At 31.4% G+C, this 11991-nt stretch overlaps 1 protein-coding gene across 2 annotated transcripts; it reads right to left on the bottom strand.

The window, feature by feature from the left end:
• Nucleotides 1-7049: 7049 nt before the first annotated feature.
• Nucleotides 7050-10886, bottom strand: LOC122603194 (BTB/POZ domain-containing protein NPY4-like). 2 transcript variants are annotated; one of them, XM_043775835.1, is made up of 5 exons: nt 10787-10886; nt 9496-9811; nt 9224-9293; nt 8008-9135; nt 7050-7697 (listed from the first exon to the last, which is right to left on the bottom strand). In XM_043775835.1, exons 2-5 carry the CDS (start codon nt 9555-9557, stop codon nt 7209-7211), a joined length of 1749 nt encoding a protein of 582 aa, XP_043631770.1. In that variant the 5' UTR covers nt 9558-9811; nt 10787-10886; the 3' UTR covers nt 7050-7208. The 2 variants fall into 2 exon arrangements, with proteins under 2 accessions (XP_043631770.1, XP_043631771.1); XM_043775836.1 differs by having other exon boundaries at nt 10799-10884.
• Nucleotides 10887-11991: the final 1105 nt, after the last annotated feature.

The following is an 11991-nucleotide window of genomic DNA, read 5'->3' as shown; positions in this document are numbered from 1 at the left end:
GGGAACACCTATAAGACAGGTAGAGATCAAAAAGAACATAGGAATTCTATTCCATTGAACTTGAAAATAAGTTACCTAAAGAAAACAATAACCTAAAAGTATGTTTACTAATGCGATTTCTTGCTTAGGTACTTAGTTATGAAGAGCTTTTATAAAAATCTAAAACAAAAATGACAATTTTGAGACAGACATCTTTTTACATTTTATTTCAGCATCATATCCCATGATCATAGTTAGGATTATCCAAACACTATAAAAGTGTAAATATTTCGTGAATTGCATCCACCAATTAAATGTATTATACAGTCGTACGTACGTTCTCTTAAACATGATGTTTAATTACTAACCATTGTGCTCTTGATGGCTGATACTCTTTGGGAATATTAATGTAACCGTTGAAATAAGAACGACAGGAAGATCTCTACTAGTCGGATCATGTGTCGATGAATATTCACTCCAAAAGATAATTAATTGCATGACTTAAAATAAACCTTTTTAGAGTTTTTCTTCTTTTGGTCTTGTTGAACCCTCACCTCACAAATTAAATAAATAAACAGAATAATATTTACATGGTAATGGGAAACTTAAATGAGAATCTTTTGGTACTTTGTGTTTTATTCATTTTAGAGATACATAAGAATAAAATGGATATGATATTTAACTACTATGTGGTTTTACTAAAAAAATATTTCAATTCGACACTCTAACTATTCCATAGTACCCTATTATATTATAATTATAATTTAATTATAATTATAATTATACTCGGAATTAATATCAAAAAGCTCAAAGTAAGTATTTCGTATCTCTCTATATAACTAAAAGAAATAAAATAGCTTATGTGACGCTGTTTTTTGGATGACAATTAGGATTTTTGCTTATTTATCAAACTCTTATAATTTTTGCTTACTTTTGATATTTTAAATTAAATTTAATATTTAGTATTAACATTCTTTTCCCCTAAAATAATGTTGAGCGTATATTAGGTAATAACTATAACTAAATGTCATATAAATAGGTGATACATATCTCATGATTAAATTAAGATTATTCGAATTAGAGTATATCTTTTTGTACCAAAACAATTGTTGACCGGCTTTTTTTAATGGTTTATATTAATTTATTTACAACTAAATAGAATTTACATATATTTACAAGTATATGTATCAATGACTTTTATATACATTTTTTTATCAGTTTTATTGTGTATTGTTATAATTTTTGCTTATTTTAAATTTAATTTAATACTTAATATTAATACCTTTTCTCTTAAAATAATGTTGAATGAATATTAAGCAATAACTAAATGTCAAATAAATAGGTGATAGATATCAACATTAAATTAAGATTTGATTCAGACTATAGATTTTCGTACCATAAAATTTGTTAACGGTTTTAACATGTGCAAACTATCAATCTTTTAGTTATATAGGGAGAAATTTCTTTTTATAAACCTAATTAAAGTAGTCATGCTTTAACATAAGTAACATTTATCTTATTATTTAGAGTCGCAATCTAATAATTTTTATATGAGGTTTGCTAAATACAACCATTAGGGCTGTATTTAAGGTGTATAAATTGTTTGTATATTTACCATGAAAATCAGGGGGTGAATTTTTAATATAGAAGATACAAGTTTTTTTATGCACGTTAAAATACAACCCTTAGGGCTGTATTTAGCATTTCCCTTTTTATATTATCATAAACTATAAATAATAATAAAACCATCAATTACTTTTTATTTACATTTGTCGTTAGCCCCGTACATACGGATTTAATCTAGTTTACTGTATATAAGTAACAGAAGATGATTTTGCCGTTCAAAAAAAAAGTAACAGAAGATGAAATAGAAAATAATTTTTAAAAAAAAAATAGCTAGGTTGTATCAGTTATAGCTTTTTAGAATCAATTTAAGACAAAGTATATACTATTAAAGAAATATGGGTGACAAGTTGTAGTTTGCCACGATAACATATTCTGTTGAAAAACAAGTTGATGAATTTATTCGACTAATTATCTTTTGCTTGATAATCACATTAAATATGTGGTACCCACTTCGACCCGTAAAACATATGAGCTGAAAAACTTTTGGATGTTTTGGGTTCAAAGTTTAAACGCGTTCCATTGCGTTTAGGGGAGTAATCAGAAACTAATTAATCAGTAATCATGGTGGGGTGTACAATCATTTAAGGATACCGATTTTAATCAACACAAGAAAAAGGATTTGGTTTTTTACTTGTGAAGAAATAATAAGATTTTAATCTGATGAGGAAGAAAAAAGAGTGTCCCACGGTTGAAAGAGTCTCGACTATATTTGCTTTACCAATGAAAAACATTCCATTCATTAGAACAAACTCATATATCAGAAAGCATAAGAAAAAGAAAAGTTGTGCTCTTCAATGTATCTGTTTGTTTTAGATGATTGCTATTGTAATGTAAATATGTAATTTTAAAAGTTATCATGCAACAATATACGGAGTATGAATCTAGAAACGAGTATCAACAATTTCAAGCTGCTTTTTAAAAACAAAAAAACAAAAAAACATCGAGTAGTAGTTAGTAGTTAGCATTCAAGACACCACAGTAATATCTAATTGACTAGTATATAGAGCTCAAACATCTCATTCTTCCTTCAAAGCGGAATGATCCGACTATATGCATACTTTTTATTTTCTAGTAGCCTGTAGTTCGCCACACAAATCAATACATACATAAGGCTAAAAGAAGTGGGGCTACTCTTCTTGGAGAGGACTTGCGTCATGTAGCGCCGTGTCACCACGGAGAAATTGTTAGAAAAAGAGGGAGTGAGGCTACTTGCAAGGTAGGGGGACTTCCTCCATTTTTTTTTAAAAAAATAAAACTTTTTACACTGAATATTGTTTATCTATTAATTTGGATGTTTGCTATATCTTTAACCATTATAATCGGTAGTGCTTTAACTTTATTTTCATTGTCAAAAAACTGCATTGGAAGTTTAATAATAAAGGGGCTAAAAAACTAATATATTATAAATAAAAATTGATTTATATATAATATTATCTAAACCCATTGACTTCATCTTCAACAATATTGATCTCCACCTGCAACAAAAAACATCTCCACCTGCAACAAAAAACAAAAAACAAAAAACAGACTACTCAAACTATAGATTCAATAAAAAAAAGAAAAGAAAATCAAAACAACTAAAATAAATAAAGTGAGAATAAAATAAGCATTGAAAATTGAAAAAGTGGCTTCGGTCATATGTGTTTTAGGCGATGAAAATCGATCGTCGGCTTGTGATTTTTGGGTGGATCACCCATGAGGGACGGTGTGGCCGGCGATAGATAGGCGATTAGGGGGGGGGGGGGGGAGAGTCACTCCACTCTTGTCAATCTAAGGCTAAAAGGAGTGGGGGAAGATGGAGGGGGATATCTGCCATGTGGCAAGAATATTTTGATAGGAAAAGGAGGAGTGGTGTAAAGGGGGGGAGAAAGGGGCGTTGAAGGGGTGGGGGAGAAGGTTTTGGGCGGAAAAAAAATTCCGTCCGGAGGGGGGAAGGGGCGCAATCAGAGAGCAAAGGTGGTGTTTCGAGCGAGAATTGGGCAGTGGGGGAGACACGCCCCACTCCGTTTAGTCTAAGTGATATGGTTATATTTATTATAATGGCAAAAGACAAAAAATAATACTAAAAAAACAAATAAAAGAAAATTTACATATATATCCTACTTAAGAGACATATTTACATATTTATCTAAAGTGCAAGTTTTTAATGCATAAATACAATGCTTTTAAAGCATGATTTGGATAGATATGTAATTATGTCTTAAAAATAAGATATATATGTAAATCTCCCAAAAACAAAAGATATACAGTATACTAGCACGATACCCGAACAATGCGACGGTACTCATGGCGACTGTTGGTGGTGGAGACGGCGTCGAGTGGTGTAGATAATTAATATAACAGCAATTGATTTAAAAAGTTAATGAAAATATTTTAAAAAATTAAGGGTTAATAATGTAATTTAGAGGGTAATTTAGAGACGTTTTAAACATTTTTTCTCATGTAACTTTTAACATGAAGTATTCTTTTTAATAAATAGTACTGTATAAAGTATAAAAATATAGATATTTTGGCATACATTAAAATTATATCTTTACCGCTATTTTGAACGATATATTAAAATTGTATCTTCACTTGTACTCTAGATTGATTATTTTGAAGGTAAAGTAAGAAATTTTATGAATTTCATTATTGTTATATCTTTGTAATTCCTTGCCACAATGAAGAAACAAATTTCATAAAATCATTATTGTTATTTCGTTATTTTTCTTTACAAATGAGTACATAACTCCAAAAGTATGTGACATAAATCAATGATAAAACAAAAAGTATGTTATTTTAACTTTTATCCAGCTTGATCTAATGTTCTATTCGCCTATATACTTCTTTAAAGTAAATATTCTTTACTTCTAATTGTTAATTACATAATCATATTTTTTCCCCTAAACTCAAGTCAACTATAATATATAGTAAATGCCATCTTTTCATATATTTTTAGATATCGACATTAGTTAAAATAAAATATTAATTGGCAAACGAATAAGTGCATATATTTATTGGAAATCAGAAACAATGTTAATGGATTACTCCGTACTATGCAATGGTAGAATTGTGGTCTTGTGACCCCATTGGTATATAGTAGAATTTGAAAATTACATAAAATACTAAAGAAAGAAAAACGGATATATATACATGAACATGTGGATTCTTCTGTCGTAAATCAAAATCAAAATCACAATCACAAGACAAGAAGGTATCAAGTAGTGGGACAATTCATGGTCAGAGGTCACATAAGAATCTATGAAGTTCAAAGTCAAATGGTCAAACTTATTTGAATGGTTTAGTCTATAGATGCTTGTTTGCTTAACTTTTAGTCATGTTATATCTTACCTTTTCAAAAAGAGAGAAACATAAAACTCAACCATCTTTCACTTAAGGTAGATGGAGCGCCCTGAGAAGAGACCGGTACCTATCCGGTACTAGTTTGAACACCACGCCGACCCCCCGGTACCGGTAGGGTGGGGGCGAATTGGTGACCAACTGACCACGGTGCCGCTTTGGCTGCCTATCTTATTTTGTCTTTATTTGCTTCTTTTTTTTTTTTTGTCTTTTCTTCCTTTTTTTTGCTTTATTTATTTCTTTATTAAATTGAAAAGGGTGGGGAAGGGAGGGGAGAGGAGGGGTGGTGAGGCATTCGTAACATTAGGCAGCGAACGGAGAAGATAAGCAAAATCGGGGAGGGGAAGGGAGGGGTGGTAAGGCCCTCCGTCCACCCTTATCCTTAATTGTCAATTAGGATAAAATAGGCTAAAGACAATAACCTGATTTTAAACTTTGTATGTTAGGACTACATCATAAAGGGTTAACACAAAACTACTACCATTATTATATATAACAATTTAAGTTTGATTAACTACACTAATTTTTTTAAAAACTTTTTTACTTCAACCCATAACTTTTTAATTTTTATTTTGCCACAAGTTTTATCTTATTTGATTTTTATCCTTACTTTGACTTTTTAATTATAGTTTTCTACCACATTCTTTTCAATTTTTAGCTACTGTAATGCACAAACTTTAATTTTCTTTAATTTTTGCTCCTTAACTACAATGATCACTTAATTTTATGTCTTTATCATAGAGGTTTTCAGGCTAAAAAAACCAATCGTCGCCGGTAACAACAAACATCCATCTATTTCGAAATCCAAAACATATCATACAACGCCGGTCAACGCCAAAGAGTTGGTTGTGGTGGATGATATTCCTGGTTCGTTTATTTGCTATCTAAACACCAAGTTTACTTATACGATGTTTTTATTTGCTAGCATGTAAAGACCCGTGGCAAAGTGCGGGCAAAATAATAGTTCATTAACAAAACATGACATCCATGTCGATTTTCCATCTCGCTTCTTCTCTATGGTAACAGCTCTTGATTAAGCGAGACTTCACGTGTCGCTTTGGCCCTTGGCATTATATTGTCTACAATCAGATCATCGATGGGGCTGAATTGCTGCTGATGTCCTTCGCCGTATGTTATTTGAATAGGGGACAATGATTAGTCTTGACACAACCATATTTATCTCAGTCTTCACATTATTGTTGTATATTGGGATCATCATATGTGAATACGTATGACTCATATAGTGTCGGTGTCCCAATTATTTCTTCTTTGTGAACTTTAAACAGTACCCATAGTTGGTTTGTATGAACTATTAAGTGTCTACTGTCTGGACATTTGTTATTGTGGGCTTGTGGCACATTTACAAGGATACACAATTTTTGTGAACATCAAATATGTTTTCCGAATTTTCTTAACCATATGCCCCTAAATGTAAGGATCAACATTCAACAGTCATAACTTTTATACGTGTCTTCTCGTAGCAAACTTTATACTTTTGTACTCTTTTTTTTTATTTATAATTTGGTTATTTAAGATATCTTTCTTTGGCTAGAAACATAGTCATAGATTGTGGTAAAAAAGCAAATAATTTGGCAATTTGGCATAAAGTGTAACCCACAGATATACTGTTAAATATCTGCAACTAAACCTGGGCTGGAAATACTCACCCAAAAAGAGTACAATAAAAGCCCAAAGCCCCAAGTTTTTAGTTATTTGGGTCCAAAGTCCAAACATATTTATAGAATAAACTACAAAGCCATAAAGATGCAAATGGATGAGAAAAAGATTGGGCTAAATGAGTAGTTAAGACTTGAGACTTAGGAGTACACTCTCCAGTGTAAGGTTCTTTTTACTTCTAGTTTATAGGTTTGTTTAAACTTTAAAATTTGTAACTTTATGATTTCAAATTTTCAATAGACTTCTAAATGTATATTACCAGTATTTGTTACGCACGTATATCATGCAGAGAAATGAGAATTCACCAAGTCACTTGTTGCCTTGTTGGGGCAAAACTTGGAGCATTCAGTGGTCCAAGAAATAAAAAATAGTTTCCTCTAGAGTCATTTAGTTGTGCATCTCTTTGTAAAACTGCAACTTTAAGTTGGTTTACCTAATAAGGTTTGAACAATATAATATCATTAACCAAAATCACTTGTACTCGTGACAAAAACTTGTGCTTACCTATTTTAGAACATGCTAGTTCTTATATCTCTCCCTACAACTTAACACATGATGCTCTCACAATTTACACACACAAATACAGACTAAGACGTTGAATGCCGCCTACTCCTTGAAGGTGTAGTCGACTTTGTTTCCCTTGCATTTGTTGAACAAGGACTCTCTGACGTATCTGAACTCTCGTTGTCACTATCTTTTTCTTTGCTTGAAAATAGCTTTGATAATATCCTTGAAGACATATGCATTCCCTTCGGCTTTTGGTTAATATGACCACCATCTTTAATCCTTAAAGAAGCTAATTCCCCTTTCAAAGTCTTGAGTTCTTCACTTGTTGGTACTGAATCCCAATCTTCTGTATTTGTGGTGGTGGATCTTGAGCTTCCATAGGAGCCAACTTGTGGCAGGCTGCTCGTTGTGGTGGCTCGTATCTGCTCAAAGAAAAGGATCTGCACCACTATGCGTAAAGGGAGTCTTTCGTTTTGAATGGCATGCATGCAAGCCTCTGCTGATAACTTCCTACAATCCATCAATCTGCAAAGTCTTTTTCTCTCAATCTTGCTGATCCCAGGGTGTTCCTGTATAGTTCAAAGATTATAACAGAAGTTGAGGTGGCAAGAACAATACAAAAACCCAAAATTATACATCAATTAATAGAATGATTTAGAAGGTTTTATGCATGAAATCGACTTTGGACAACTTTCAACAAGTTCAACCCACCCATTTTACCTAATTCATTTTACTGAGCCTATATGGGTCATTTGAGATAAAACACAACCAAATCAATCCATTCACCAGGGGAACTAAAATATCCACCTCTTACCAATTCAAAATTGTGTATTTGCTTTTGTTCAAAATTATATATATATATCTAGTTGTCTTGTCTACCTTAAGAAACATGTCGATTGCACGATAAATCCCATCGTGTGAAGGCCGAGAGAGAGACGACACCATATCTGCAAGATTAGTAAACTTCGATAATGGTAAATCGGGATTTTTTGCAATTTCAGCAAGATAACAATCAACAAGCTTAGCCAATTTGACTTTGGCTGCAGGGTCAACAAATTTGACTTCTAAGAATTCATGTTCATCACCATGGTCAGCAATCTGATCCTGCATGATGAAGATCTTAACAAGTTCTTGGACCAAATCCACATCAAGATTCACAAGATCAGAAACTGATGCGTTTTGCAACTGCTCACCAATCCGTCCCACCAAGTCTTTCTTCCGTAATTCATCACCAAGATTTGCAGATTCTTGTAACAATTGAATTAGTAAATCACAAGAAACACTATTTCTTTCAGGGGGTAGCAGAGAGATGACCGTTTCAATTAAATAACGGACCTTGACATCATCCCTACTTGTTTTTCCGTCCTTCTTTAACTTTCTCTCTGTGTAGGCTTTTAAAGATTCACCAAGAACATTATTGCTTACTTTTCCTGTCGCCCTGATTGTGGTTATGACTTTCTTATACAAATCAACAGGTAGCTCACATAAATCTTCAACCCACCAGTCTTTTGGAACCATAAGCTGTTTCCTAACACCATTATAAAGTGGCGACTCATTGCCACTTTCATTTGGAAGTTTCTTTCTATTGTATGTATAAGACCATTCAATTCTAGAGGGATCCATGGAAGCTTTTGAAGCTATTGAATCTAAACAACGGCTAACCACGTTCAATTCGTCTGACCAAGGAAGAAGAGACTTTGCAGTTTGAAAAACGATGATTGAATCTTTCCAAGTTCTGAAAATGCTTGTATCCAAAAAGACTTCAGTTTTGTACACAAGGTTTCCTTTATCTACAGTTTCATACATTTCTAGATACTCTGCTGCACATCTAGCCGCGACTACGTTGTAAGGGTTGAGTATAACTGTCATACCGTAACAAAATTTTGCACATATCTCAAATGCACCAGGTCCACCAGGTATATCATGTATTTCAAGTTCATCAGTGTTTTCATCACTTGAAACTGTAAGCAGTTTCTGTAAACGAGCGCTTTTGGACAACAGGGGAAACTACATACAAAGTATTATAATATTAGTGCTATCGTCTTCATATGGCTTCGATTACAATCTACTAAAAAAGTGTTATAATTCACCGTACCTTGTGCAGATAAAATTTTATGTTACCCACATTTACAATTATATCAGTAGTGAGCTCGGCTGCTACATACCTAAACATAAACCAAAAATGATGCATTTAGCTTCATTATAAACTTGAAATAACATTTTGAGACAATCAAAATATCAGATTATGAATTTCACAAATGAAACTATAGAACTTATGCTACATACATAAAGGTAATCATAGAGATGGTTTATAAAAGAAACATTACATTCTGGATTTAAAACTTAAGAAAAGGATATAAAACTGACCGTGTGTTTTCACCACTGGATTGAAACAAATCTGGCTTTGATCCAAGTTTCATGAACTTCATCGTGAACGCTGCAGAAAAGCCAACTGATTTCACCTCCAATATCTCAAATTGTTATCGATCAATTCACCCTATTTAACTGACCACAAAATCTTATGCGAAAGGGGATTATTTGACCTCTAGAACTACCAACTTCAACAACTAAATAAGGGGGTTCGAAATATCTTGAAATCAACAAGCTGATTAAGTTGGAACCAAACTTCAAAATCTAAAGCTCTGCATTCCACAAAATGTGTCTTTTACCAATGAATAAGGACCTGTAAAAGAAGCCAAAAAATGATATTGGTTTCAACTCAATTGGACCATTGTTTTAGTAGACAAAAAACAAGAATAAATTTTTAAGTACAATATTTTACAGAAATGTTACCACTATGCACATATTTAAATGTAGACTTGCATTAAAACCAATAAATTTGTTTCAAAGATTGACATTGACTAGAACTATTAAACAAAATAAACCTACTTAACCAAGATTTAACAAATATATGACAAACCTAAAACCCCATTTCTTTAAGCTTCAATACACACTATAAAGTTATAAATTTAAGCATTCTAAGCATACATCCTTATCTTCAAGACTTCAATAAAAACAAGAAACACATACATACATACATACATCAATTACTAAAATACATATATAACAAATCTTAATAATATTGACCTTGGTGAAATTTTAATAAACCTTAAACCCCATTTCATTTACTCTTCAATAAACACTAAAAAGATTAAATTTTTAGCATTATAATCAATAAAAATCTTATCTTTAATCAAATCAAGAGACACTAACATAAATGACATAAAGCATATCTTAATTATATGCACCTTAATAAATCAAAAACCTCATTTCACTTAATCTTCAATATCCACTAAAAAGATTGAAACTTTAAGCATTTCAACTAATAAAAACCTTATCTTTAATAAATCAACAAACATATGGATACATATATAAATGACTGAAATATATATTTATAACAATAACAAACCTAAATTATCTTGAAACCCCATTTGAGAACTTAGATATAATATAAAAATAATCAATACCCGTTTCAAGATTCGGCAAGTACTAAAGAATCAAACAAAAAATGAAGCAGAGAAACATGGAACCAAACAGTTGTATGGAAGCGTAGCAGGAAATAAAACACAAAATAGTAGTAGTACTAATAAAGATATAATCTTTTTAGGATAACGAAAAAGGAAATAAAAAGAATATTTATTTTAAACACAAAGCTAACCTCACATGTTACCTCATTTTGACTGGAATTGTAATCGTAACATAATTCTTAAAAAAATGTTAAAGAGTTTTGGTGCTGGTTTTTATTTTAGTGAGATTGAAAAAAATAAAATAAGATGATGTTAGGCTCAATAAAAAGTGTGAAAATTGGATCGCACAAATTAAGGGTATGGCTAAAAGCAAAAAAGAAAATAAAAAAAATATATATAAAAAAGGATGAAAAAGAGTGATATGTTTTGCCAGCCACTAAAGCAACATTGTGTACTCGCAAAAAGCCAATACTTTTTGATCAGAATGTTCCCGTAGTAAAACGGTTGGTTTTTGGCTCTTTGTTGTTCTTTACCCCATACAAATACATTCTTAGATCTCACATCCATCAAATTAAGGTATATCATGTTTTGTCTAGTTTTTTGTATAAAAAGTTTGTTTTAAGAAAATATGTACACCATCCATTTTAGGTCATGTGACATCTTTAAATTACAACCAATATATTATAAAAGTAGATTTTGTATTTTTTTTTTTAACTCTTAACACAAGAAAATAAATGTGAAAATGGTAAATTGATGTATTGGTAAGGCTTTTTATTTATTTATTTTGGCTAAAATAGAACTCATATATATAATAATTATAATTATTAGTTGTAAGAAAGAAAAGGATGTGTGTAGAGTCAGGACCATCGAACCCCACCAAACCAATATCCAATTGCATAATGATAACTCCTACTGACTTGTTCTCATTTAGACGATATATATGAGAGTGGCAAAATAGAATTTGAGACACACGATTTAAGCTAAGGAAAAAGGAGATATTTTTGATGTGGATATGGTTATCTCATCTTTGACAAATTTCAATGACATAATTATTGCAAATGGTTTTATATTACATAGTGTTATGTTATACTCATAAATCATAGCATAATGTTAGTATTGTGTTTAACTATGGACAATTATAGTTGCAAAAACCAAATGTGTGCATCATCAATATGTTAAAGTTATATGCTTCCGTTGTAAGTGCATAAAATGAAATTTTAATTAAATGTTTGTTGATGTGTTTATATAGTGCATCTTTGTGTAACAAATATTATCAAAATTAAAAATAATCAACCACTACATATTTTCTAATAAATAGATATTTGGATCCAAATTATAACACCAATATATATGAACTACCATCTACCATGTAAAAATTAGAAACAGTCATCAGTTT

Source organism: Erigeron canadensis, chromosome 6 (assembly GCF_010389155.1).
Source record: "Erigeron canadensis isolate Cc75 chromosome 6, C_canadensis_v1, whole genome shotgun sequence".
Lineage (NCBI taxonomy): Eukaryota > Viridiplantae > Streptophyta > Magnoliopsida > Asterales > Asteraceae > Erigeron > Erigeron canadensis.
This window is presented reverse-complemented; position numbering and strand designations above follow the sequence as displayed.